The sequence below is a fragment of the Macaca fascicularis genome, chromosome 14 (genome assembly GCF_037993035.2).
Source record: "Macaca fascicularis isolate 582-1 chromosome 14, T2T-MFA8v1.1".
NCBI lineage: Eukaryota > Metazoa > Chordata > Mammalia > Primates > Cercopithecidae > Macaca > Macaca fascicularis.
Window position 1 is genome coordinate 24,079,155 of NC_088388.1, and position 27,799 is coordinate 24,106,953.

Sequence of the window (27,799 nt, forward strand, 5' to 3'; positions counted from 1 at the left end):
CCCCAAAGCACACAGATTCTCTCCCCATGCTGTGTTGTCTGGGATTGAAAGAGATGTAGTGCAGGCAGTGCCAGACTTTTCTCCCCTCTTCAGTGCTTCATTTCTTGTTATTACGCTAAAGCCAGGAACTGTGATTGCTCATTTCATTTTTTGGTTCTTACATGGATAGTTGTTGAGTTTAGTGTTCCTGTGAGGGAACGATCACTGGAGGTTTCTATTTGGCCATCTTGCTCTACCTTCCTCCTCTATCTCATTTTAATACTAGATATTATGTCAGGATAAGAGGAGACAAACTGGATGATAAGGCAAGTAACAGCAAGTGTCAATGCACAAGGTTCCATAAGAAAAGGTGAAAGACATAGGGTCAAGATTTCACAATTTTGAGAGGAGACAGGTTGAAAAGTGTTACTTAAAAAAGTATTTCTAAATAATATCAACATTATCTAGCAAAGTCTAGTGTGAAAGCTAATCTGTAATAACAAAAATATGAAGCATATATTACATAATATCAAAATATAAGACATTCCATTATGTGGTATTATATTACATTATGTCCCACTATTATATTGTAGTATTATAATCTAGTTTTGCAGAACTATTGCCTATAAAATGTTTGTCCACTTCCTCCCACTGTTCACTTCACTCCCACCCCCAAAACTGCCTTATCTGAGAACTAGTTTCCCTTTAGTGAGGATTTATGATCATTGCTCTAATGCCGTCCAGAGGGGAGCCCTGGAAGCTCATTTTCCTCAACACATCGCATATGTACATGCCACAAAATCAGCTACCTAGTGAGTTAAAACCCCGTAATTGCAATAGCAAAAGGAAAATTACGCAAACAGATTTGGTTAGTCACAGTAACAAGACTTATAACCTTTATGAAGGCCTTTGGGCCCTAATTATTCAGCAGCTGCTGCCGGGGCTAAAACGTACCCATGTCTGTAGCAGTTAATTTGCATTTCCCCTCCCCGTAAGCAGGCTGTCTTTTTCTGTTATGGTGCCTGACCTATTTTTGAGGCTTTCTGCCCCTACCGATAACAAAGTCTCTCTCTTGTTCTCCAACTTAAAAAAAAACAAAAAAGATTAATAACATTTAACAAATCCAAGGGCCTGAAAAAATAAGATTTATAAGTGATGTAGAAGGACAAGCTCTAGCCAGTTTCTAGCTGAGTAGCAGATATATTATGTCACCAGCCAATTCCCTAAAGGGCCAAGTTTTTAGAGGCTCTCAAGAAGTCACTGCCATAAGAGAAGCTGCCATGATAAATGATTCATCAAAGATGATTATCCATACATTTTGGTTACAATCATTGCCATCTGTTTGTTACTGCTTGTTGTGGGACTGTCAGAGCTGGGGATAGGTCTCTGTCTGTTGTCATCTTGATTAGACCTCAAATAATGAGGTTTTGAGTTGAGCAATTCTGAAACCATTTCTTTTTTTTTTTTTTTTTTTTTACCTTGGGGGTGTGGGGGGGATCAGTGGTGACTGAAGGCTAGATCATCATGGAAATTATTGCAGAGATGTTTCCTTGAGTGATATAAACTATTGCCCAAGGTTAACAGCATTGTCGATTCCCATTGGTACTAAAACAATGATTGGTGTATTATGGACCGTAGAGAAGTATCCATAGTCAGGAGATGGCTGGAGTACAAGTATAACGTATCTCTTTCTTCTCAGACATTTCCTCAAAACACAGATATTCCATTTCCACTCAATAACATCGTTGTTGTTGTTGCTGTTGTTGTTGTTGTTGTTGTTTTCGACCAGAGGAAATGAGAAGAAAAAAAAAAGCTTGTTTGCTGTGTTTGTTGTTTGTTTCCTCTTGTGGAGAAGCAGCAATGAGTATGTGTGGATGTATACACTGACATATATCTCACTTAACCCTCTCATCTATATATCTTCATAGATATAGAAACATACAGAGATAGAAATATAGAGATCTACAGGTATAAATATAGATATCTATGGAGAGAGACAGAGAGTGTGAGACAGATTGAGGAAGAAATTATATTACTACTTTTTACATTTATTGGTAAGACTGGATACATAATTTATGAGGTCCAAAGCAAAATGAAAATGTGAGGCCCCTTGCTTTAAAAAAGGAAAGCTAGTAAGAATTTCGAGATAATGACAACAGTGCATTAAACCAAGCACCGAGCCCTGTGTGACTGCACTGGTCACAAGACCATGGAGCCAGCTCTACTGGGTTCTCAGTAGATACCAGTTAAAGAGACTGGATCAGATCCAACCTATTTCTCTTCTTTAGCTTACTGAGATAAATAGGAGGAGTTAAAGAAAAGATCTATAGCAATGCAGCTTATACTAACATTAAACTAGGGTATTTGAAGATGGGGGGAAAGGGCCGTTTTCTAAGTTGCAATGAGAATCTTTTTTTTTTTTTTTTTTTTTTTTTGATGATTGCAAATTGAACGCAAGAAGAGGGAAAATAAGTCTGGTGCTGCCTTGTGAGTGACTTAATTATTTTCCCATCTACACTTGTTTTTGAAGCTTATCAGAGCAAAGTACGGTGTGGGCAGCCCAGCTGTCACTGTTATCATTGTGGCTTGGAGTGTTGTAGTCCCAATTCCCATTGTAATGCAATTAATCTTTTGCTATGCACTAATGGATGAACAAGCATATTTACTGCAGCATAAAATCCTAATTATTTTTTGAACAGATGCATAAAGGGAATGTAAATTAATGGTAAGTGACAATTGTGATAAATGCGTACTATATCTTTAAATGTCAGGGTTCTTGTGGTGTAGATTAAACCCACGCTTGGATATAAAAGCTGCACCAGGCCGGGAGCAATGGCTCACGGCGGGTGCCTATAATTCCAGCTACTTGGGAGGCTGAGGCAGGAGAATCGCTTGAACCCAGGAGGAGGAGGTTGCAGAGAGCTGAGATCATGCCACGGCACTCCAGCCTGGGTGACAGAACAAGACTCCATCTCAAAAAAAAAACAAAAAAAAAAGAAAAGCTGCACCACTTCCATTTACCTGTGTGAGGACACCTAGTCATCATGCTCCAAATCACTTCATAAAGGGTGACTAGCACTTTTAGAACACATTGATTAGAAATTATAATTTGTTGACAGGGCTGTCCTCAATACAATGGCATTCTTCATGGGTTACTCTTGAGCTATTGGTACTACTACTTAAACAAAAGTTAATTCTTATTACTTGTTAGTATTTAATACCTAAAGCAACAGCAATACATATTAAATTATTTCTTTATTTTAGCACTGTCTGGGCCACTTTCACAAAAATTTGTTTACTAAATCCTTCACAATTGCAATATGAAAAAATTTGACAAACTTTGAACAGCAGAAGCCAAATAAAAAGTAGTACATATTGTAGAATTCCATTTATATAATGTTTGATTATAGTAAAAACTGTTTTTTTTTCTTTTGAGATACCTGTTTCCTTTAGAGTAGGGAGTGATTGAAAGGGATGCTTCTGGAGTGACGGTAATGATCTGCTGTTTGATATGGGTGCCAGTTACATAGATGTTTTCAGTCTGTAAATATTTACTGAATTATGCAATTGAATATGTTCACGTTTACTTATGAATATTGTACTTCAATAACAACTTTAAAGACAAACTTTCACTCTTTCTATGTTTTATCAATAATACTGATTTTAAAACAGATGTAGGATAGTTAAGCAACAGAGCATGCATAGAAGTTGCAAAGGGGCAGAACAATGATCTGGATCAATGTCTGCTTTAATTTTAAGTATCATCTTCTGCCACCATAAAATTGACCTCCAGTCTTTTCTGGCCTTTCATATACAATGATGAGCAGTACCAGAAGAAAGGCATCATGTGGCCTGGCACGGTGGCTCACGCCTGTAATCCCAGCACTTCGGAAGGCTGAGGCGGGTGGATCACGAGGTCAGGAAATCGAGACCATCCTGGCTAATACGGTGAAACTCCGTCTGTACTAAAAAATACAAACAATTAGCCGCGCGTGGTGGGGGTTGCCTGTAGTCCCAGCTACTCGGGAGGCTGAGGCAGGAGAATGGCGGAAACCCGGGAGGCGGAGCTTGCAGTGAGCGGAGATCAGGCCACTGCACTCCAGCCTGGGTGACAGAGCAAGACTCCGTCTCAAACAAACAAACAAACAAACAAAAAAAGGCATCATGTGTTTTGCTATGGAGAAAAGTGATGACGCAGTTGTGGGGGAGTTGAGACTACAATACCCCCACTTGGCCTTTTAAATTGTATTTACAATATTATTTCCAACAAGGGGAAGATAAATGGATCTATGAAAGGGAACACTGCTCCCATTTGCAAGATCACTTCACTGGTTCATTGTGACTGGAGTGAAATGCTTCCCATTCATTATTGCTCTGTCTTCTATAGATGGTAGTTTGTGTGCTAAATAGTCGTGATGCACTTGTGTGATGCACCAGTAGAGTTGTAAAATATTTTGTTGGAAGCAACCCAATTAAAGTTATTCTCTTACGTGTACTACATCGAATTTCTTTAACATGCCCCAACATGCCACACTGAGGGATCACGTCTCGTCCTTATCCTTTCACTGTTGTTTCATCTAATATCATTATATGTCTTCCTTTCTAGATGCCTCTACTGACTTTTGATGACCTTAGTCCAGATTTAGTCTAGGAGTAAAGATAGGGATGATGTGAGGATTGTTTGTGGTCTGTTCTTGTTAACCCCTTTAATAGTTCCTTGTATTTCACACCAAAAACTTGAGAAACTCAACAAACCTACCATTGATTAACTTACCCTGAATTTCCAGAAATTCCTCTGGACTGTCTTTCTATCTACCTAAATCCTCTTCAGATACTTTCTACTCCGAGTCCCTGACACCTAAGCCTGCTGTTTTCCCCTTCTTCCTGTTTATTTTGTTTCATTTGAAGGTAGTCATTCAGTTTGCACATATATGTGAACACATGTCACCTACATGGGAACATTGCTGTCTCTAGCATGCTTCATTGCAAACTCAAAAAAGGACACTTCCTATCTTCTCTGCAACAGACACATGAACAAATGAAATACCACAAATGAGGGTTTCTAGAATGGTAATAACAGATTCTTAATAGTATGTATTTTTTTATTCCTTGTTTCAATTTCAGAGAATCCTAGCACCATTACAGTAGAATAGCAGGTCCTGTTCATGAAAAACCACAGAACTTCTAGAGAAGCTGGATCCTATTCATGCCTTAGTACTAAGTAGAAATCATTGAGGACTAACTGTTTCTTCTATATGGATAGACTATTCCATTTGGAGAAATGAACCAAGCAGAGTCAAATAAATTGCAGAAGGTCTAATAATTCTCTGATAAAAAGAGCAAAATAAAGTACTACACTGGAATGAAAGCCATTTCACAAATAAAATGGCTTTATTACTTTTCAGAGAGTCCTTGACTTTTCAGCCTTTCTACTGAGAACTCACAAGAGTAAAAATAAATTATTTTATCTGATATATTTTAACAGTGTTTCAAATGAATTTAGGACTGCTGAAGAGAAATAAAAATCTTCTTAGTTTGAAAATCTCTGAATTGTAACCCTTTTTACCTTTGCTGTCTCATATCAATTAAAAAACATCACAACTAATGTATATTCCATAAATTTTATATTATTTGATATATTTGTGTTTTGGTTATATAATTTAAATATAAAACTTGCTGGTATTTTAGTTAAAATAATTCATGTGAAACTGTTTATTCAGAAAATTAGAACACTAATACACATTGGTGTTAGAAAAATTAGGTGCATAAAATAATGTTTATAAAGAGTTTTAATAATGTGGGAAATCCTAAAATATAATACTAAGTTTAAAAATAACAGTAGAAAACTTTTGCATGTAATTTGAACTCAATTTGTAGAACATAGGCACAGTGAAGTAGACTAAAAGGAAATACACTAAATAGTAGATTACCTTGTGTAGTGTGATAATGCAGTGAGATTTTTCCCTCCAATATTCTTTTGGTTTTTCTATACTTTCTAAACTTCTACAATAAAAATATATTACATTGTTAATAAACAACCAAAGCAACAACAGCAAGGAAAAAAACAAGCAAAAATCATTGCTTCTAATGTGCAGAAATAAAAATGATATTTGCTGATTGTTATCCTGTCACCACACAAAAAGAATGGACTGTGTTTTGATAGTAAATTATGTAAAATATTTCAGATTTTGCAAATAATTTATAGGTACACATGTCAGAGTGACTCCCCCCTATTTTTCCTGTCCTCTTTTAAAATACAAGTCAAAGTAATGAATTGCTATCCCCACTTAAACAGGGGACTCTCTCAGTACCCAATCACAGGGCCAGGACTTAGTGGAGAATCCAGTGCTTCTCTCAAATAAATTCACGTAACGAAATACTCTCTCTCTCTCTCTCTCTCTCTCTCTCTCTCTCTCTCTATATATATATATATATATATATATATTTTTTTTTTTTTTTTTTTTTTTGAGACGGAGTCTGGCTCTGTCGCCCGGGCTGGAGTGCAGTAGCCGGATCTCAGCTCACTGCAAGCTCCGCCCCCCGGGTTTACGCCATTCTCCTGCCTCAGCCTCCCGAGTAGCTGGGACTACAGGCGCCCGCCGCCTCGCCCGGCTAGTTTTTTGTATTTTTTAGTAGAGACGGGGTTTCACCGTGTTAGCCAGGATGGTCTCGATCTCCTGACCTAGTGATCCGCCCGTCTCGGCCTCCCAAAGTGCTGGGATTACAGGCTTGAGCCACCGCGCCCGGCCAATACTCTCTATATTTTTAGAAACATAAATCAAACACTGTTTCTAAGACTTAAGCTCTTGTCTGCCACATTTAGCTGGAGTCTAACCTGGATCAGTTTAGAGAGGAGGAGCTGAGAAGTTAATGCTACACAACTGTGGACAAAAATCTCAGCTGGATTTCCTGTAATTTCCTAAGAACTTAGGCAAAATATATGGTTATACTTCGCTGGAGTAATTACACTTGGTGGTTATATTTTGATGGAGTCTTCCCAAGAGTTTAATGGGAAGGACACCTGTGTTCCTTTATTAGTTATTTTCCAGAAATAGATGTCTTGCCTAAATTAGACATAAGTGCAATTTGGAGGATGAAATTTAGTTCTACATTTGAATGCGAAACCACCTGCATTTCCAAATAGGGGTCTTCTACCGGTGGTTAAACTCAGATTGTCAAAATGAACTGGTCCTTCTGTGTGAAAGAGAAGCTCATGTTCTTTTTATTTGTGTTGAGTTGAGGTGCTCAGTTTCTGAACAAAGAGGATGAATATTAGAAGGTTTGGTAAGAAATAATTTTATTGTTAGATCAGTCTGTTCTCAGTTTTCTTTTGCAGAGTAGAGTCCTTTGCAATGGTAAGAACTAGTTACTACATAGATTTTATGGTGAAGCCTGACAGATTCTATTATGGCCAGACTTTAATATAAAGCCCTCAGTGATTCCTTTTGGGTCACCAATAAACTATGCCTTAGGAAATTAAGGGTATCTTTTATTTACAACACTAAATCTAAAATAACGACTGTGAAGAAACAGTGTGGATGGTGGTCTTTCTGTGACATTTTCTTGCAGGTCAAAGTATGTTGAAGTAATTTGACTACAAGAGTGGTTTGTACATTAGAGATTTATGTGTCATGCTTGGCTGTGATTGTCTAATCATTTAGGAGTCAAAAGGAAGCTGACTTAGACACTAGACCCTAGATAATTAAAAAAATGGAAAATAAGGTTTTTCATATAATTTTAAAAAGCATGTGATTCAGCTTAGAAGAGTAAATAGTAACTGAGAAAAGAAATTTATTTTTGAATGTTTTATGATGAATGAGGAACATGTGAAAAAGCCCTAAGCTGAAGGAACCACGAGCCGCCTGCTGTCCTGACCTTGCAGCCCTTCTCCTGCAGGGGGTGCCCTCCCTCCCACTCCTCTCTAGATGGGAGCGGAAGGGAAGAGGTGAATCTGAGCTCAGAACAACAACAAAAGAATCTGGCCCGGGTGTGGTGGCTCACGCCTGTAATCCCAACACTTTGGGAAGTTGAGGCGGATGGATCACGTGAGTTCAGGAGTTCAAGACCAGCCTGGCCAACACGGTGAAACTCCATCTCTACAAATGGTGGTGTTGTGGTGTGGGCCTGTAATCCCAGCTACACAGGAGGCTGAGGCAGGAGAACTGCTTGAATCCAGGAGTGGGAGGTTGCAGTGAGCCAAGATCGTGCCACCACACCGCAGCCTAGGTGACAGAGTGAGACTCGGTCTCAAAAAAAAAACAAAGCAAACAAAAAAAAAATTCTGGAAACTCAGACGCTGATGGGGACAGCCAGAGCCAGAAAGGTTCCCAGACATCAGCTTGGCAGGCGCTATCAGGGGTAAAGGTTTGACATAGTGGCTTCCACGCTGAGGGAAAACCCCAGCAGCAGTCAGATAGGCAGCATCTGCAGGAGGGATGAAGTCTGGGATATCACACCTGCGCTGACAGTATGCCTGTGCGGCAGCGACTAGAGCAAGCTGGCTTTCCCTCTAACCTGGCGCAGGTCCCAGATTTTCACTGTTTGATCTAAGGAGGCTGTGGCCAGGAACCAATCACAGCATGGGTTCGGGGCGACTTGCGTCACTTTCCTTTTGTGCATTCTGAGATTCCAAAGCTGCAGAGAAGAGCTTGGTTCCCGTGAGGACATAGAACCGAGGTGGAGTGAGGGAGGGGAAGGCAGGACCTGGGAGAACGTACCCCTTTGCTGTCCGTGTTCAGCAGGATCACGTTCCCCAAGTTGTCTCCTGTGACCACCATTTGGCTACTGGCAGACGCATCCAGTCTACGAAACCAGATGCTGGAGGGAGAGACTGTGTTGTAAGATTCTTGAGGACAGAGATAGGCCTATTTACTCACCGTTGCAGCTCCAGTGACTAATGCTCAGTGGGCGTTCAATAAGTATTTGTTGAATTAAAAAAACAAAAAAAACAAAAAAAAACCATGCCAGGCACTGTGGCTCGTGCCTGTAATCCCAGCACTTTAAGAGGCTGAGGTGGGTGAATCACCTGAGGTCAGGAGTTTGAGACCAACCTGGCTAATATGATGAAACCCCTTCTCTACTAAAAACAAATACAAAAAAAAAAAAAAAAAAAAAAAAAGCGTAAGCGTATTTTTCTAGTTAAATGCATGTAAGCATATTTTTCTAGTTAAATGCCAATTGTTTGACATGAAATTAGTACAGTGTGCTTAGTGTGATGATTAAATAGAGTGGTACCTGAATGAATCAGTTGTGAAGTAGCTACACATTTTATCATATAGGCTGAGTTATTGTACTGGTTTTCAAACAAATCAGCCTTTATTACACAAATACCTAGCTTTTCATGTCTCAAAGAAAATTCTCAAAAGTATGAAAGAGTAATAGGTTTGTTGACCACTGTGATGATTTATCAAATAAAGTAGATCATTTTCTTAGAAACAAGCAAGAAAAAGTAGAAACTGGGCATTCTCTATAGATTGAATGAAAATGTATTCATTGTATCACATACATTTATTTATTCTACAGATGGCCATGGGGGCCCATGCCAAGTTAAAACAGCCATATTTGGCAATTTGGTTAAATTAAACAAATCACTTTCATTGAGCACCAACTTTTTGTCTGCAACTGAGTGAAATGCCAGGGATTCCATTAATGATTAAAATAGGTCTCTTGACTTAGATAAGAGCTTATACCCTGTAGTGCCAAAACCTGCAGCAAAGGCTTAAGAATAACGTGTTTACCTAATTGTTTCTGACTTTATATAGACTACATTTTCAAGTAGTAAATATACAAATATGTTGTAAAGCAACCCTCAGTATTCATTATGCTACTTGCAGAAACATATAGGTAATCTTCAAATGTATACCTATCAATAGATAAGGCAATGTTATAATATGAATCATATAAAGAATATTTGTTACAATCTTTAGGGTCTGCTAGTAACTAATCAATACTTATAAGTAGATGTGGTTGTGATATGTTGAAAACAAAGACACCTTGGGCTGAGCAAAGATTACTACTATTTAATTGCATTTTCCTGATTATTTAACACAAACTATGCCCATAGTTTCCAGTAGTTAAATGCTGAATAATAATCTTCATTCTTTCACAGATCAGCTCTAATAAGATACAAATTTCAGATGAATTCTTTCTTCTTTTCTAAACTGTATTTTTTTAAATTGTGTAGAATGTTACATCTGTATAAATGATTGTTCGGAAAATGCCTTCTTTATTTTTTCACATACAATTCATATGTTCCAACTTCATGGAACCTAGTAGGATATGTATGTTATAAAGACTATGGCAATATCAAAACACCTGTATTTCACCCATCCCGTACATTTAAGATAGAGGTTCTAAAATATAACCTCCAGAGCAGATGTCAAATACCAAGGCCTAACCTCAATTTCATATAATAGAATGACTGTCAATGGACTATGTTAGGGGAACAGAATCTGTTTCTATTTTTGTGACACTATGATTTCAGAAGAATTCTTTTGCTCTCCTTCTATAATATTTTGTCATTTACTATCTCTCCTTGGGGCTTTGTGTAAAGAAGAAATATTTTTGCCTTATAGATATTTTTACCTGTCTCACTCTCAGCCATGCTTAGAAAACTAACATGCAAAAAAGAGGTTAAAGAATTTAACTATGAATTTAGTAGATGTGTGTTCATATAGGAATCTTATAACACTCTTCTAGATTATTTTATTATTGTGGGGTTTGGAGCTTTTGATATGCATTTCAGACATAGAGATAAAATATTAAGAAATCATTTATGAAGCATTATTGAGTTATTAAGGGAATAACAGTAGGTTGGCCATTTGGAAGACTAGTAAGTAAAGTGAAATATACAGATTAGCCTTCAATAGAGGCCTTCAGATTTGGTTTACTGACACTTGTCTCATGAAAAAGCTCTCTCTTTTTATTTCTATCTCATAAACAATTACAGATACACAATAAAATTATTTAAGGCATTTGGAAAAAATCTATATAGGTAACTCACAAACAAGTTCACTATTCAGCTGCTGAAATGGTTCATGAAAAAAGTTATGCAGCAAAAGTTATGTTAATGTAATTAGAAAAGATGTGTAATTCAAAAATGTTGAAATCAGAGAGAAAAATTTGACATTAGTGGGAAGGAAAATTGGATAAATTTTGTTCATGTAGCATATGCAACAGATATGTGCTATCATTCACAATATGTTGACTATTATCTTTTTATTAGTTTTTTAATATTCATTCATTTAGTCAACAAATTTTATTGATATCTACTGTGTACTTGAGGACTGTGCTAAGTGCTGGAAATACCTGTGAACCATAAGTCAAACCCAACATGGTTATTTCACACAACTTTTAATCTATGACCAATGGTTTCACATAAGAAATGGAAGAGTCAAAAATATTGTTCTTACTGTGTTATAGAGGGGGAAAACTCAATAATGCTAAAGTGAAACAATGATAGAGAGACATAACAGATAGCGTGAGAGTCTTTTGTAGGGGATTATCTCAGTTTAGAGATTTCATAGAAACCTCTCTGGAGAAGATGAGACCTGTGTCTTAAAATAATCTTGAAAGCCTATACCATACATTCATTAATTTAAACATTAAACATTCATTGATTTAAACAAAACAACCATTGCCTATCAAGTTCAAACTATTTGGCCAGGCACAAAAGAACATAGAAAGGAATAAGGCAAAGCATGTGCCCTGAGGAGTTTCATAATTTAATATGTCTAGTTTGTGGAGGCAGTAATAAAAAGAAAGAAAAAAGTTACAGTAAAAGTGCCTGGGAAACTAAAAAGAAAGGAGGATCATCGTCAAGGGAAGTAAAGTAGTTGGGAAGATTCACTGGTAAAGTATTTATATTTTGATCTTAAAAGAAAATAGATACTTTTAGTCTGGGAAGATGAAGAGATGGAGTAAATGTCTTCTTCTATGTTTCTTACACTATTGGGATCATACATAAAACAACAATAATAATAATCTAAACTAATCTAAAAAGTTTAAATAAGAAGGCAAGCTAGAGCCTTCAGGCCTCAAGAAATGGCACAATGGTGAGTTTACTGGGTATTCTTTTTTTTTCTCATATAATCCAAGCTTGAAGGTGAAGAAGCTGGCACCCAGAAACACTAACAGGTTCCTACGAAAGCAAAACCCTAAAAATCCATGCTAATAAGACCAAAATCTTTAAGACAATAAGTGGTCTATTCCAATGAAATGCCACATAAAACAATATGTCTCCTCTCCAGTCACATAAGCAAGGCTTGAGAGTGGAGCCAAAGCTTGAGAGTGGAGCCAAGAGTTCCACACTTACCATGTTGTAACATGTGTACCAACCCATCCACCACGGTAGTATCAGAGAAGGTTGAGTAGAAAGCCATAACATTCTATCCCTCCTCACCCTGCTAGGAGTAGTAGTGTCAAAGGAAGCCTAGCAGACAGCCAGGGCCTTTACCACTGCCCAGCAGTAATAAAGCCACTTCTATGAGGTCAGTGAATGCTACAAGGGTAACAATAATACTGCATTCATGCTTTTTCCAAGCCCCTTCCTCTAAGCAAAGATCTACTGGTTAGCCAGAACTCTGAACCACATAAGAAGAAGGAAATAATCCTCAGATGTCAATGAAATCTGAGTGGGGAAAGTTAGTTTGTATCTCCACCTGAATATGACCCACTCTTCCTCTGTCAGAGCAATGTCAGAAAAAAAAACAGTGCAATTTCAAGGAGATATGCAAAGCTGGAAGGCTATAACTGACTAAAAATATTTTTGGGGGGCCATTTAAAACAATTGAATGTGTAAAAATTTAAGTTAGGACCTGATAGGGTTTTGAACAAACAGGTCCAAGCCTGTTGTAAAAAAAAAAAAAAAAATAGGGCCAATTTACAAGGGGGTATTTTTAACCTGTTAATATGACAAAATGCACAATGAGCAGCCAAAAAAAAAAAAAAAAAAAAAAAAGCTTGCAGCCATGGGAAAATAGAAAGTGTCTACAAAGAAAACAAGATATAAGGAAGAATCAATAGAAATTGTAAAGTAGAAAATAATTATAACCACAATAAATAACTGTATGGATGAGGATAAAGGCAGAATAGAAGGACAAAGGAAATAAACAATGAACTTGAAGGTAGAACAATATAAATTAATCACCTTTTAAAAAAGACAAAAAATAAACAGAAAAAAAAAGAGAAATAGAGCCTCAGGGACCTATAGCACAATAACAAATAATCTAAGTTTCATGTCACTGAAGTTTTGAAAGGAGATGAGAAAGAGGGTTGACTGAAAAAATACTTGAAGATATAATGACTAGAAACTTTCAAATATTAGGCCAAAAATAGAAACCTGGAGTTAAGAACCCAAGTATACTTTGTAGTAGATAAACCCAAATAATTCAATGCCAAAACAACATAGACAAAATGTGGAACACTGAAACAAAGAAAAAATTTGAACCAGGAAAAAAGGAATACCTTACACAGAAAGCAAAAAAAGACAGAAGGGAAAGAGAGAGAGAGAGAGAGAGAGAGAGAATAGAGAAAAAGAGAGAAAAAAGAAAGAAGAAAGAAAGAAAGAGAAAGAAGAAAGAAAGAAAGAATTTGGATGGCAGTGGATTTCTCACCATAAATCATGGAGGCCAAAAAGAAGTGGCATAGTATATTTTAAGTGCCTAAAGAAAAGAACTACTGCTGAACGTGGTGGCTCATGCCTGTAATCCCAGCACTTTGGGGGGCCAAGGCGGGCAGATCACTAGGTCAGGAGATCGAAACCATCCTGGCTAACACGATGAAACCCCGACTCTACTAAAAAATATAAAAAATTAGCAGGGTGTGGTGGCAGGTGCCTGTAGTCCCAGGAGGCTGAGGCAGGAGAATGGCATGAACCCAGGAGGTGGAGCTTGCAGTGAGCCGAGATGGTGCCACTGCACTCCAGCCTGGGCAACAGAGCAAGACTCTGTCTCCAAAAAAAAAAAAAAAAAAAAAAAAAGAACTACTAACCCGAATTCCACATGCAGTAAAAATATTCTTCAGGAATAGAAAGGAAATCAAGTTATTCTCAGATGAAGAAAAAACTAAGGGAATTTATCATCAAATGCCTATGTTTAAGAAAGACTAAAAACATTTTTGAAACATAAAGGAAAAGATAGAGAAAGGAAGCTTAAAGCATCAAATAGGAAGAGAACAACAGAAAGAATAAAAATATGAGTAAGCACAGTTTTCTTCTCTTGAGTTTTTAAAATTATTTTTAGCACTTGAAACAAAAACACCTTTTATTGTGGTTCTCAATGTCTGTACAAAAAATATTTAAGACAATTATATTATAAATGTTAAAGGTAAAGCTATATAAAATGAGTTAAGATTTTCATACATCACTTGAATTGTAAAACAGCAATACCGGAAGTTCATAATTTATGTATGTGTGGTGTAATATAGAAAACAACCACTAACAAAGCTTAACAAAGAGATATACTATAATATACTATATAAAACCATGATGTAACTCTTAAGAAATATTTAAGTAATTCACAGGAAGATAAGATAAATGCAACAGAGAAACCAGCCAAAAAATCAAATGGCTGACTTAAGCTCTTATAGTTCAATAATTACATTAAATATCAACAGTCTAAATACAGTACTTAAGAAAAAAATGGGTAGATTGTATTTTTAAAAAATTAAGCCCAAAGATATGTTGTCTACAAAAACTTCATATCAAATATAGAAAATTCAAAATGTAATTATTGAAAAAGATATGTCATACAAACATTAAAGAAAAAAGTAGATATATTAATGTTGAATAAAAAAGATGTTCAAGCACAGAAAATTACCAGAGACAGGTAAGAATATTACATAATTATAAAGGAATCAACCTACCAAAAAAGACATATTTTAAATATATATGGTCCAAACAACATAGCTACAAAATATATGAAGCAAAATTGATAGAACTTGGAAGACAAATAGGCAAATCCATAATTATGTTTGAAGGCTTCATTATTACTCCCTTAATAGTTGGTAGAAAAACTAGACAATAAAAACATTAAAGATACAAAAAATTCATCAACTCACTGGATCTAATCAACACTTATAGAAAACTCACTCAGCATAGTGGAATACAGAATCTCTTCAAGCACCTATAAAAAATGTACCAAGATAGACAGTTTCCTTGGCCATAAAATATCCCTTGACAAATTAAAATAAAATTGAAATCACACTGAGTATTCTGCAATTGCATTAGAATTAAACTTCAAATAAATAACAGGAAAATAGCAGAATAATTTTCCAGCACTCAGAAGCTAAATAACACACTTATAAATAATATATAAATCAAGCAGAAAGTCTCCAAGGAAATTTTTAAAATAATTAAAATGAGTAACAGTGAAAACACACCATATCAAAATTTGGGGGCACAGCTTCTGAATGCTAAGAGCTCTAAATGCTTATATTGTACAGCACTAAATGCTTACATTAGAAAATGAGGAAACATGGCTCAAATCAATAAGCTCCCACTGGCAGAATTTAGATGAAAAAGAAGAAGGATGAAAAAAACACAGGACAAGCAGAAAGAAAGAAGAAAATAATAAAGAGCATAAATTAAGAAGTTGAAAAATCAAGCATATGTTACAACGTGGATGAATCTTGATGACATTATGTTAAGTGAAAAAAGCCAGTCAGAGAAGGACAAACATTGTATGATTCCCTTTATATTAATTGCTTTGAGTTATCAAATTTATAGAGACAGAAAGTAATATGGTAATTTCCATATTACTAGGGGAGAAAGAATGAGATGATATTCTTTATTAGGTATGAAGATTCACTTTGGAAAAACGAAAAAGTTCTGAAGATGGATGTGGTAATGGTTGCACAATAATGTTGATGCACTTAGTGCCATGAACTGTATACTTACAAATGATTAAAATGATAAATTTTAGGTTATTTATGATTTACCACAATAAAAACAAAACAGCCACAAAAACAAGGAAGTTGAAAAAAACAGAAAATAAATAATACAAAGAGCTAGGTTTTTTTTTAATTTAGTACAATTGAAAAACCTCTAAGTTAGGTGTATAGATTCTGATTTTCTCCCATTCTGTGGGTTGTCTATTAACTATACTTATTATTTATTTATTTTTCTGTGCAGAAGCTTTTTAATTTAATTGAGTCCCATCTAATTTATCTTTGTTTTTGTTACATTTACTTTAGGATTCTTGGTCATGAAGTCTTTCCTAAGACAATGTCTGGAAGGGTTTTTCCAATGTCATCTTCTAGAATCTTTATGGTTTCAGGTCTTAGATTTAAGTCTTTGATCCATCTTGAGTTGATTTTTGTATAAGGTGAGAGATGAGAATTCAGTTTCATTCCTCTCCATGTGGCTTGTCAGTTATCCTAGCACCATTTGTTGAATAGGGTGTCCTTTCCCCACTTTGTGTTTTTGTTTGCTTTGTCACAGATCATTGGCTGTAAGGATTTGACTTTATTTCTGGGTTTGCTGTTCTGTTCCATTGGTCTATGTGCCTATTTTTATATTAGTACCATGCCGTTTTGGTGACTATGGCCTTATAGTATAGTTTGAAGTTGAGTTGATGCCTCCAGATTTGTTCTTTTTTGATTTGTCTTGCTTTGACTATTCAGGCACTTTTTAGGCTCCATATGGATTTTAGGATTATTTTTCCTAGTTCTGTGAAGAATGATGGTGGTAGTTTGATGAGAATTGCATTGAATTTGAAGAGTGCTTTTGGCAGTATGGTTATTTTCACAATATTAATTCTACTCATAACTGTACAAGCGATATGTTACCATTTGTTTGTATCATCCATGATTTCTTTTCAGCAGTGTTTTGTAGTTTTCGTTGTAGAGGTCTTTTACATTCCTGGTTAGGTATATTTCTAATTATTTTACTTTATTTTTTTCTTGCAGCTATTGTGAAAGGGATTGAGTTCTTGATTTGATACTCAGCTTGGTTGCTGTTGGTGTTAAGCAGAGCTATTTGTTTGCATGCAGTAATTTTGTATCTTGAAACTGTGCTGAATTAATTTACCAGTTCTAGGAGCTTTTTAGATGAGTCTTTATGGTTTTCTAGGTATATGATCATATCATCAACAAATATTGATAGTTTGACTTCATCTTTACTGATTTGGATACCATCCACAAAAAAAACTCAAACAAATAAACAAGCAAAAAAAATAATTCCATCAAAAAGTGTGCTCAGGACAGACAGTTATCAAAAGGAGATGTACAAATGGCCAGCAAGCATATGGAAAAATGCTCAACATCACTAATTATCAGGGAAATGCAAATCAAAACTGAAATGTGATACCCCCTCACTTCTGCAAGAATGGCCATAATCAAAAAATGAAAAGTTCGGGCAAGATGGCCAAATAGGAACAGCTCTGGTCTGCAGCTCCCAGCAAGACCAATGCAGAAGGCAGGTGATTTCTGCATTTCCAACTGAGGTATCCAGTTTATCTCATTGGGACTAGCTAGACGATGGGTGCAGCCCATGGAGGGTGAGCAGAAGCAGGGTGGGGCATTGCCTCACCCAGGAAGTGCAAGAGGTCAGGAAACTCTCTCCTTTAGCCAAGGGAAGCTGTGAGGGACCAGCCAGGAGGGACTGTGCTATCTGGCCAAGATACTACTCCTTTCCCACAGTGTTTGCAACCCAAAGACCAGAAGATTCCCCTGCATACTTATACCACAAAGACCCTGGGTTTCAAGCACAAAACTGGGCAGCCATTTGGGCAGACACAAAGCTAGCTACAGGAGTTTTGTTTTTTTTTTTGTTTTTTGTTTTTTGTTTTTGTTTTTTTTTTTTTTTTTTCATACCCCAGAAGTGCCTGGAACACCAGTGAGACAGAACCATTCACTCCCCTGGAAAGGGGGCTGAAGCCAGGGAGCCAAGTGGTCTTGCTCAGTGGATCCCACCCACATGGAGCCCAGCAAGCTAAGATCACTGGCTTGAAATTCTTGCTGCCAGGCACAGCAGCTCTGAAGTCGACCTGGGATGCTCAAGCTTGGTGAGGGGAAGGATGCCCACCATTACTGAGGCTTGAGTAGGTGGTTTTCCCCTCACAGTGTAAACAAGGCTACTGGGAGGTTGGGACTGGGTGGAGCCCACCGCAGTGCAGCAAAGTCACTGTAGCCAGACTTCCTCTTTAGATTTCTCCTCACTGGACAGGGAGTCTCTGAAAAAAAGGCATCATCCCGAGGGGATTATAAATAAAACTCCCATCTTCCTGAGACTGAGCACTTGCGGGGAGGAGTGGCTGTGGGCGCAGCTTCAGCAGACTTAAACATTCCTGCCTGCCTACTCTGAAGAGAGCAGCAGATCTCCCAGCACAGTGCTTGAGCTCTGCTAAGGGACAGACTTTCTCCTCAAGTGGGTCCCTGACCCCTGTGCCTCCTGATGGGGAGATACCTCCCAGCAGGGGTCAACAGATACCTCATACCAAAGAGTTCTATCTGGCATATGGCAGGTGCCCCTCTGGGACAAAGCCTCCAGAGAAAGGAGCAGGCAGCAATCTTTGCTGTTCTGCATCCTTTGCTGTTCTGCATCCTTTGCTGGTGATACCCAGGCAAACAGGGTCTGGAGTGCACCCCCAGCAAACTCTAGCAGACCTGCAGAAGAGGAGCCTGACTGTTAGAAGGGAAACTAAGAAACAGAAAAGCATCAACATCAACATCATCAAAAAGGATGACCACAGAAAAACTCCATCCGAAGGTCACCAACAGCAAAAATCAAAGGTAGATAATGCACGAAGATGAGGAAAAACCAATACAGAAAAGGTAAAAATTCAAAAAACCAGAATGTCTTTTTTCCTCAAAAGGATCACAACTCCTCATGAGCAAGAGAACAAAACTGGACAGAGAATAAGTTTGACAAATTGACAGAAGTAGGCTTCAGCAGGTGGGTAATAACAGACTCCTCTGAGCTAAAGGAGCATGTTCTATCCCAATGCAAGAAAACTAAGAACCTTGAAAAAAGGTTAGAGGAATTGCTAACTAGACTAACCAGTTTATAGAAGAACATAAATGACCTGATGGAACTGAAAAACATAGTACGAGAACTTCATGAAGCATACACAAGTAGCAACAGCTGAATCAATCAAGCAGAAGAAAGGGTATCAGAGACTGAAGATCAACTTAATGAAATAAAGCATGAAGAAAATATTAGAGAAAAAAGAGTTAAAAGGAACAAATAAAGCCTCCAAGAGATATGGGACTATGTGAAAAGACCAAACCTATGTTTCATTGGTGTACCTAAAAGTGACAAGGAGAATGGAACCAATTTGGAAAACATACTTTAGAATATTATCCAGGAGAACCTCCCCAAACTAGCAAGACAGGCCAACATTCAAATTCAGGGAATACAGAGAACATCACAAAGATATTCCTCAAGAAGAGCAACACCAAGAAACATAATCATCAGATTCACCAAGGTAGAAATGAAGGAAAAAATGTTAAGGGCAGCCAAAGAGAAAGACTGGGTTACCCACAAAGATTGGGCTACTCACAAAGGGAAGCCCATCAGACTAACAGTGGATCTGTCTGCAGAAACCCTACAAGCTAGAGGAGAATGGGGGCCAATATTCAACATTCTTAAAGATAAGAATTTTCAAACCAGAATTTCATATCCATCCAAACTAAACTTTGTAAGTGAAGGATAAATAAAATCCTTTATAGTCAAACAAATGTTGATGAATTTTGTCACCACCAGGCCTGCCTTACAAGAACTCCTGAAAGAAGCACTAAATATGGAAAGAAAAAACTGGTACCAGCCACTGCAAAAACAAACCAAGATGTAAAGGCCATTGACACAGTGAAGAAACCACATCAACTAATGGGCAAAATAACCAGCTAGCATCATAATGACAGGATCAAATTCACACATAACAATGTTAACCTTAAATGTAAACAGGCTAAATGCCCTAATTAAAAGGCACAGACTGGCAAATTGGATAAAGAGTCAAGACCCATCGGTGTGCTGTATTCAGGAGACCCATCTCTGGTGCAAAGATACATAAAGGCTCAAAATAAAAGGATGGAGGAATATTTGCCAAGCAAATGGATAGCAAAAAGAAGGAGGAGTTGCAATCTTAGTCTCTGATAAAACAGACTTTAAACAAACAAATATCAAAAAAGACAAAGAAGGGCATTACATAATGGTAAAGGGATCAATTTAACATGAAGAGCTAACTGTCCTAAATATATATGCACCCAATACAGGAGCACCCAGATTCATACAGCAAATTCTTAGGGACCCACAAAAAGACTTAATTACCACACAATAATAGTGGAGGCTTTAACAACCCACTGTCAATATTAGACATATCAACAAGACAGAAAATTAACAAGGATATTCAGGACTTGAACTCAACTCTGGACCAAGGGGACCTAATAGATGTTTACAGAACTCTCCACCCCAAATCAACAGAATATACATTCTTCTCAGCACTACATAGCACTTATTTTAAAATTGACCACATCATTGGAAGTAAAACACACCTCAGCAAATGCTAAAGAATATAAATCATAACAAACAGACCACAGTGCAATAAAATTAGGACATAGGATGAAGAAACTCACTAAAAGCTGCACAACTACATGGAAATTAAACAACCTACTCCTGAATGATTACTGGATAAACAACAAAATTAAGGCAGAAATAAATAAGTTCTTTGAAATCAGTGACAACAAAGACACAACATACAAGAATCACTGGCACACAGCTAAAGCAGTGTTTGGAGAAAAATTTATAGCATTAAATGCCCACAGAAGAAAGTGGGAAAGATGTAAAATTGACACCCTAACATCACAATTAAAAGAACTAGAGAAGCAAGAGCAAACAAATTCAAAAGCTAGCAGAAGACAAGAAATAACTAAGATCAGAGAAGAACTGAAGGAGATACAGACATGAAAAAACCTTCAGAAAATCAATTAATAGTGGTTTTTAAAAAAGATTAACAAAATAAATTGACCACTAGCCAGACTAATAGAGAAGAGAGAAGAATCAAATAGACACAATAAAAAATGATAAAGGGAAGATCACCACTGATCCCACAGAAATACAAACTACCATCAGAGAATGCTATAAACACCTGTATGCAAATAAACTAAAAAATCTGGAAGAAATGGATAATTCCTGGACACATACACCCTCTCAAGACTAAATCAGGAAGAAGTCAAATTGCTGAATACACTAATAACAAGTTCTGAAATTGAGATAGTAATTAATAGCCTATTAACCAAAACAAACAAACAAACAAAAAACCCAGGACCAGACACATTCACAGCCAAATTTTACCGGAGGTACAAAGAGGAGCTGGTACCATTTCTTCTGAAACTATTCCAAACAATAGAAAACAAGGGACTCCTCCCTAACTCTTTTTATGGGGGCAGCATCATTCTGATACCAAAACCTGGCAGAGACACAAAAGAAAAAGAAAATTTCAGGCCAATATTCCTGATGAACATTGATGCAAAAATACGCAATAAAATACTGGCAAACTGAGTCCAGCAGCATATTAAAAAGCTTATCCACCATGGTCAAGTTGGCTTCATCCTGGGGATGCAAGGCTGGTTTAACATATGCAAATCAATAAACGTAATCCATCACATAAACCGAACCAATGGCCAAAACCACATAATTATCTCAATAGATGGAGAAAAGACCTTCAATAAAATTCAACACCCCTTCAAGCTAAAAACACTCAATAAGCTAGGTATTGATGGAACATATCTCAAAATAATAAGAGCTATTTATGACAAACCCACTGCCAATATCATACCAAATGGACAGCAGCTGGAAGCATTCCCTTTGAACACTGGCATAAGACAAGGATGCCCTCTCTCACCACTCCTATTCAACATAGTGTTGAAAGTTCTGGCCAGGGCAATCTGGCAAGAAAAAGAAATAAAGATACTCAAATAGGAAGAGAAGAAGTCAAATGATCTCTGTTTGCAGATGACATGATTGTGTATTTAGAAAACGCTGTTGTCTTAGCCCAAAATCTCCTTCAGCTGATAAGCAATTTCAGGAAAGTCTCGGGACACAAAATCAATGTGCAAAATCACAAGCATTCATATACACCAATAATGGACAAACAGAGAGCCAAATAATGAGCAAATTCTGATTCAGAATTGCTACAAAGAGAATAAGATACCTAGGAATACAACTTACAAGGGATGCGAAGGACCTCTTCAAAAAGTACAAATCACTGCTCAAGGAAATATGAGAAGACACAAACATGGAAAAACATTCTGTGCTCATGGATAGGAAGAATCATTATCATGGAAATGACCATACTGCCCAAAGTAATTTATAGATTCAATGCTATTCCCATCAAGCTGCAATTGACATTCTTCACAGAATTGGAAAAAACTACTTTAAATTTCATGTGGAACCAAAAAAGAGCCCACATAGCCAAGACAATCCTAAGTAAAAAGAACAAAGCTGGAGACATCATACTATCTGACTTCAAACTATACTACAAGGCTACATTAACCAAAACAGCATGGTATTGTTACCAAAACAGATATATAGACCAATGAAGCAAAACAGAGGACTCAGAAATAACACCACACATCAACAACCATCTGATCTTTGACAAACCTGACAAAAACAAGTAATGGTGAAAGGATCCCCTATTTAATAAATGGTGTTGGAAAAATTGGACAGTCATATGCAGAAAACTGAAACTGGACCCCTTCCTTATATCTTATACAAAAATTAACTCAAGATGGATTAAAGATTTAAACATTAGACCTAAACCCATTAAAACCCTAGAAGCAAACCTAGGCAATACCATTCAGGACATACGCAAAGACTTCATGACTAAAAAGCAATCAACAAAGCCAAAATTGACAAATGGGATCTAATTAAACTAAAGAGCTTCTGCACAGCAAAAGAAACTTTTGTCAGAGTGAAAAGACCACCTACAGAATGGGAGATGATTTTTGCAATCTATCCATCTGACAAAGGGATAATATTCAGAATCTATAAGAAACTTAAATTTATAAGAAAAACAACTCCATCAAAAAGTGAGTGAAGGATATGAACAGATACTTTTCAAAAGAAGACGTTTATGTGGCCAAGAAACATGAAAAAACACTCATCACCACTGGTCATTAGAAAAATGCAAATCAAAACCACAATGAAATGCCATCTCATGCCAGTAAGAATGGCAGTCATTAAAAAGTCAGGAAATAACAGATGCTGGAGAGGATGTGGAGAAATAGGAACACTTTTATACTGTTGGTGGGAGTATAAATTAGTTCAACCATTGTGGAAGACAGTATGGCAATTCCTCAAGGATCTAGAACTAAAAATACCATTTGACCCAGCAGCCCCATTACTGGGTATATACCCAAAGGATTATAAATCATTCTATTATAATGTTACTTGCACACATATGTTTATTGCAGCACTGTTCACAATAGCAAAGACTTGGAATCAGCCCAAATGCCCATCAATGTTAGACTGTATAAATAAAATTTGGCAAATATATGTCATGGAATACTATGCAACCATGAAAAAGAATGAGTTCATATTCTTTGCAGGGTCATGGATGAAGCTGGAAACCATCATTCTCAGCAAACTAACACAGGAACAGAAAACCAAACACTGCATGTTGTCACTCATAAGTGGGAGTTAAAAAAATGACATATGGGCACAGGGAGGGGAACATCACACATTGGGGCCTGTCAGGGGTTGGGGGACAAGCAGAGGGATGGTATTAGGAGGAATACCTAATGTCGATGACGAGTTGATGGGTGCAGCAAACCACCATGGCACATGTATACCTATGTAACAAACCTGCAGATTCTGCACATGTATCCCAGAACTTAAAGTGTGTGTATATATATATATATACTTATATATACTTTATGTGTGTGTGTGTGTGTGTGTATATGGAATTAAGAGATAAGTCAATTAAAAGGCAATTAAACCTTGAAAAAAATAGCAGATATTGGTATGGATGCAGTTAAAAAGGAACACTTTTACATTGTTAGTGGAAATGTAAACTAGTGCAACCAGTATGAGAAACATTGTGGAGATTCCTTAAAGAAGTAACGGTAGATCTACCATTTGATCCAGCAATCCCACTACCTGGCATCTACCCAGAGAAAGGAGAAATCTTTATATGAAAAAGACTTGAAGAGCTAAAAGTAGATCTCCCATTTGATCCAGCAATCCCATTACCTGGTATCTACCCAGAGGAAAAGAAGTCATTATATGAAAGAGATACTTGAACAACCACGTTTATAGCAGCACAATTTGTAATTGCAAAAATATGGAACCAATCCCATTGCCCATCAATTAATGAGTGAATAAAGATAATGTGGACTATTACTACTACTACTATCATGAAAATACTACTCAGCCATAAAAAGAAATAAAATAATGAAAATAATGACACTTGCAGCAACCTGGATGGAATTGGAAACTATCATTCTAAGTGAAGTAACTCAGGAATGGAAAACCAAACATTGTATATTCTCACTTATATGTGGGAGTCAAGCTATGAGGATGCAAAAGCATAAGAATGATACGTTGAACTTTGGGGACTCGGGCAAAAGGCTGGTAGTTGATGAGAGATAAAATACTGCACATTGGGTACAGTGTACACTGCTTGGGAGATAGGTTCACCAAAATCTTAGAAATCACCACTAAAGAACTTATTCATGTAACCAAACACAACCTATTCCCCCAAAACCTATTGAAATAAAGGAATAAAAAAATTAAAAATTTTTAAATAAGAACTACCAAAAAATACAGAAAAGACATAAACATATAATATCAAAAATGCAACAAAATATATAAGCACAGATCCCACAAATATATTATATTAACAGAATGAAGGACAAAGGCAATATGATCATCTCATTAGATGCAGAAAGAGCATTTGACAATATTTAACTTATTTTCATGATATAAACTCTCACCAAACTTTGTATAGAAAAAAAATCTATGTACAGAAGAAATTATATATAGAAGAAATAGAAGTTTGTATCAAATTACGTATGGAAAGACTCTACCTTAACACAGTAATGGTCACATAAGATAATCACACAGTTAACACTTACTAAACAGTGAAGAATTGAAAGCCTTTAAGATCTGGAGCAAAACAAGAATGCTCTCTCTTGTTTCTTCTATTCAACATAGTATAGAAGTTCTTGCCAGAATAATGAGGCAAGAAAATAAAATAAAAGGCATTCAAATAGAAAATGATAAGGTGAAATTGTCAGTTTTTGCTGGTGATGTAATCTTATACACAAAAAAATCCTACAACTGCCACCAAAAAACTGATAGATCTAATAAACTAACACAGTAAATGTGTAGGGTACAAAATATACACACAATAATTAACAGTGTTTTCATACATGAACAAAAAACTATTTGAAAAAGAAATCAAGAGAACAATTCTGTTTACAACACTTAAAAAATTAAATACTTAGGAATAAATTTAACCAAGGACATAAAGACCTGTACACTAAAATATACAAGATCCTGATAAAAGAAATTGAAGAAGACATAAATAAAAAGAAAGATATCCCATGTTCATGGATCAGATAAATTAATATTGTTGAAACATTTATTCTACTCAAAGCAATCTACAGATTCAATGCAATCCTTATCAAAATTCTAATATTATTTTCATAGAAATAGAAAAAGAAATCCTAAAATTTATATTGAACCACAAAAATTCCCAAATAGTTGAGACAATTATGAACAAAAATAACATAGCTGGAAGAATCACACTACCTGATTTCAAACTATGATACAAAGCTATAGTAACTAAAACAGCATGGCAAAAAAAAATGGCAAAATGGCAAAAAAATAAAAATGAAAAACCACTTCAATCTATGGAACAAAATAGCCCAGAAATAAACCTATACATATAGTCAAATTTCAACAAAAATGTCAAGAATATACAAGGGGAAAAGGAGAGTCTTTTCAATAAATGGTGATTGAAAAACTAAACTTCCAGAAGCAGAAGAATGAAATTGGCTCTTTATTTAACACCATGTGCAAATATTAACTCAAACGGGATTAAAAGCTTGAAAGTAAGACCAGACATTCTAGAACTACTAGAAGAAAATACGGGAAAAAATGCATGACATTGGTGTACTCCATTTTTTTTTTTTAAATTTGGCCCCAAAAGTACACACAACAAAAGCAAAGATAGGCAAATAGGATTACATCAAACTGAAAAGCTATGCACAGTAAAAGAAATTATTAACTGTTTGCAAAGACAACCTATGGATAGGGAAAATATATTTGCAAGTCATACATAAAATGAGTTAATATTTATAATAACAATTAAATAGCAAAGAGTTCAAATAACTCAATAGCAAGAAAACAAAAGAAAACAAGAATGAAAAGAAAAAATATTTTAAAATATGCAAGGGATCTGAATAAATAATTCTGAAAATAAAACATACAAAGGTTCAGCAAATATTTTTTAAAATGCTCAACATTTACAATCCCTAAGGAAATACAAATTAAACTGTAATGAGATATCATCTCATACTTGCCAGATATTGACAAAAAACTGAAAGATAAGTGTTGGCAAGGATATGGAGAAAAGGTAACGTTGCATGTTGTTGATTGGAATAAAATTAGTATAGCCATTATGGAAAATATTAAGGAAGTTTCTCAAAAAACTGAAAATAGACTTGCCATATGACCCAGAAATCTCACTCCTGGAATTTACCCAAAACACTTGAACTCAGTTTCTCAAAAAAATATCTACATGCTCATGTTAATTGCAGCACTATTTACAGTAGCCAAGTTTTGTCTATCAACAGATAATTGCATAAATAAAATACAGGATGGGAAATATCTGCAGATGACTGAGGTGGCTACTGGCCCACATGGTGGCTGTGGCAGAGACTGGCAGACATAGCAGCTGCAATAGGCACGGACAAATGGCTATCATGGCGACTGGCATACGATGGGTGCAGAAGTGGCAGAGGTGCCATGGCTTATGACAGTCTTTCTGCTTGTGAACAGATATACACTTAGAGCCAATGTGTATGTACCCTTCAGTGCTGTCATGGCTGTTGGCAATATGTGAGCAAGCATGTGTCTTGCTGCCACTGTCCCAATAGAGTGCTTTGGCTGGAAGCACCCATCAGAGTGTGGTGGCCAAGAGACTGGGAACAACTCAGTCCTTCCAGTACAGCAGGTTCCTAATGGGGCTAGATAACAAAGCTGGGGGTCTGGTACCAGCCTCCCAGAGTTAGTGCACACAGACCAGGTGGGCCAAGTTGAGCGTTAGCCCCTAAAATCTTCCAGAAATAAACAGTCAACTGAACCCACCTTATACCACAATGAAATCCCTCAGGGCGTCAAAGAAAACAGAAGCAAAAATAAAAACAAAACAAAACCAAACAAACAAAGGATAGCAATTTCAAAGATTGAAGGCACTTCAACCCACACAAATGACAAAGAACCAACACAAGAACACTGGCAACTCAACAAGCCAGAGTGTTTTCCTACTTTCAAACATTCACAGTAGTTTCCCAGCAATGGTTCTTAACTGGGCTGAAATGACTGAAATAATAGAAATTGAATTCATAATATTAGTAGAAACAAAGATTATCTGCATCCAGGAGAAGGTCAAAACCCAATACAAGGAATATAAAGAACATATTAAAATGATGAAGGAGATAAAGGACAAAATGGCTTTTTAAAAAAAGAACAAAACTGATATGATAAAGCTAAAAAACACACTTCAAGAATTCCATAATATAATCACACATATTGACAGTAGAATTGACCAAGCTAAAGAAAGAATCTCAGAGCTTGCACGTTGGTTCTCCAGAATAA

At 36.5% G+C, this 27,799-nt stretch overlaps 1 protein-coding gene across 1 annotated transcript in view; it reads right to left on the bottom strand.

The window, feature by feature from the left end:
* Positions 1–8,646, bottom strand: part of LOC123568333 (uncharacterized) — a 51,329-nt gene extending 42,683 nt beyond the window's left edge. Inside the window, exon 1 of the mRNA XM_065528284.2 lies at positions 8,494–8,646. Coding sequence (XP_065384356.2) covers positions 8,494–8,646 — 153 coding nt within the window. The remainder of the gene's footprint in view (positions 1–8,493) is intronic.
* Positions 8,647–27,799: the final 19,153 nt, after the last annotated feature.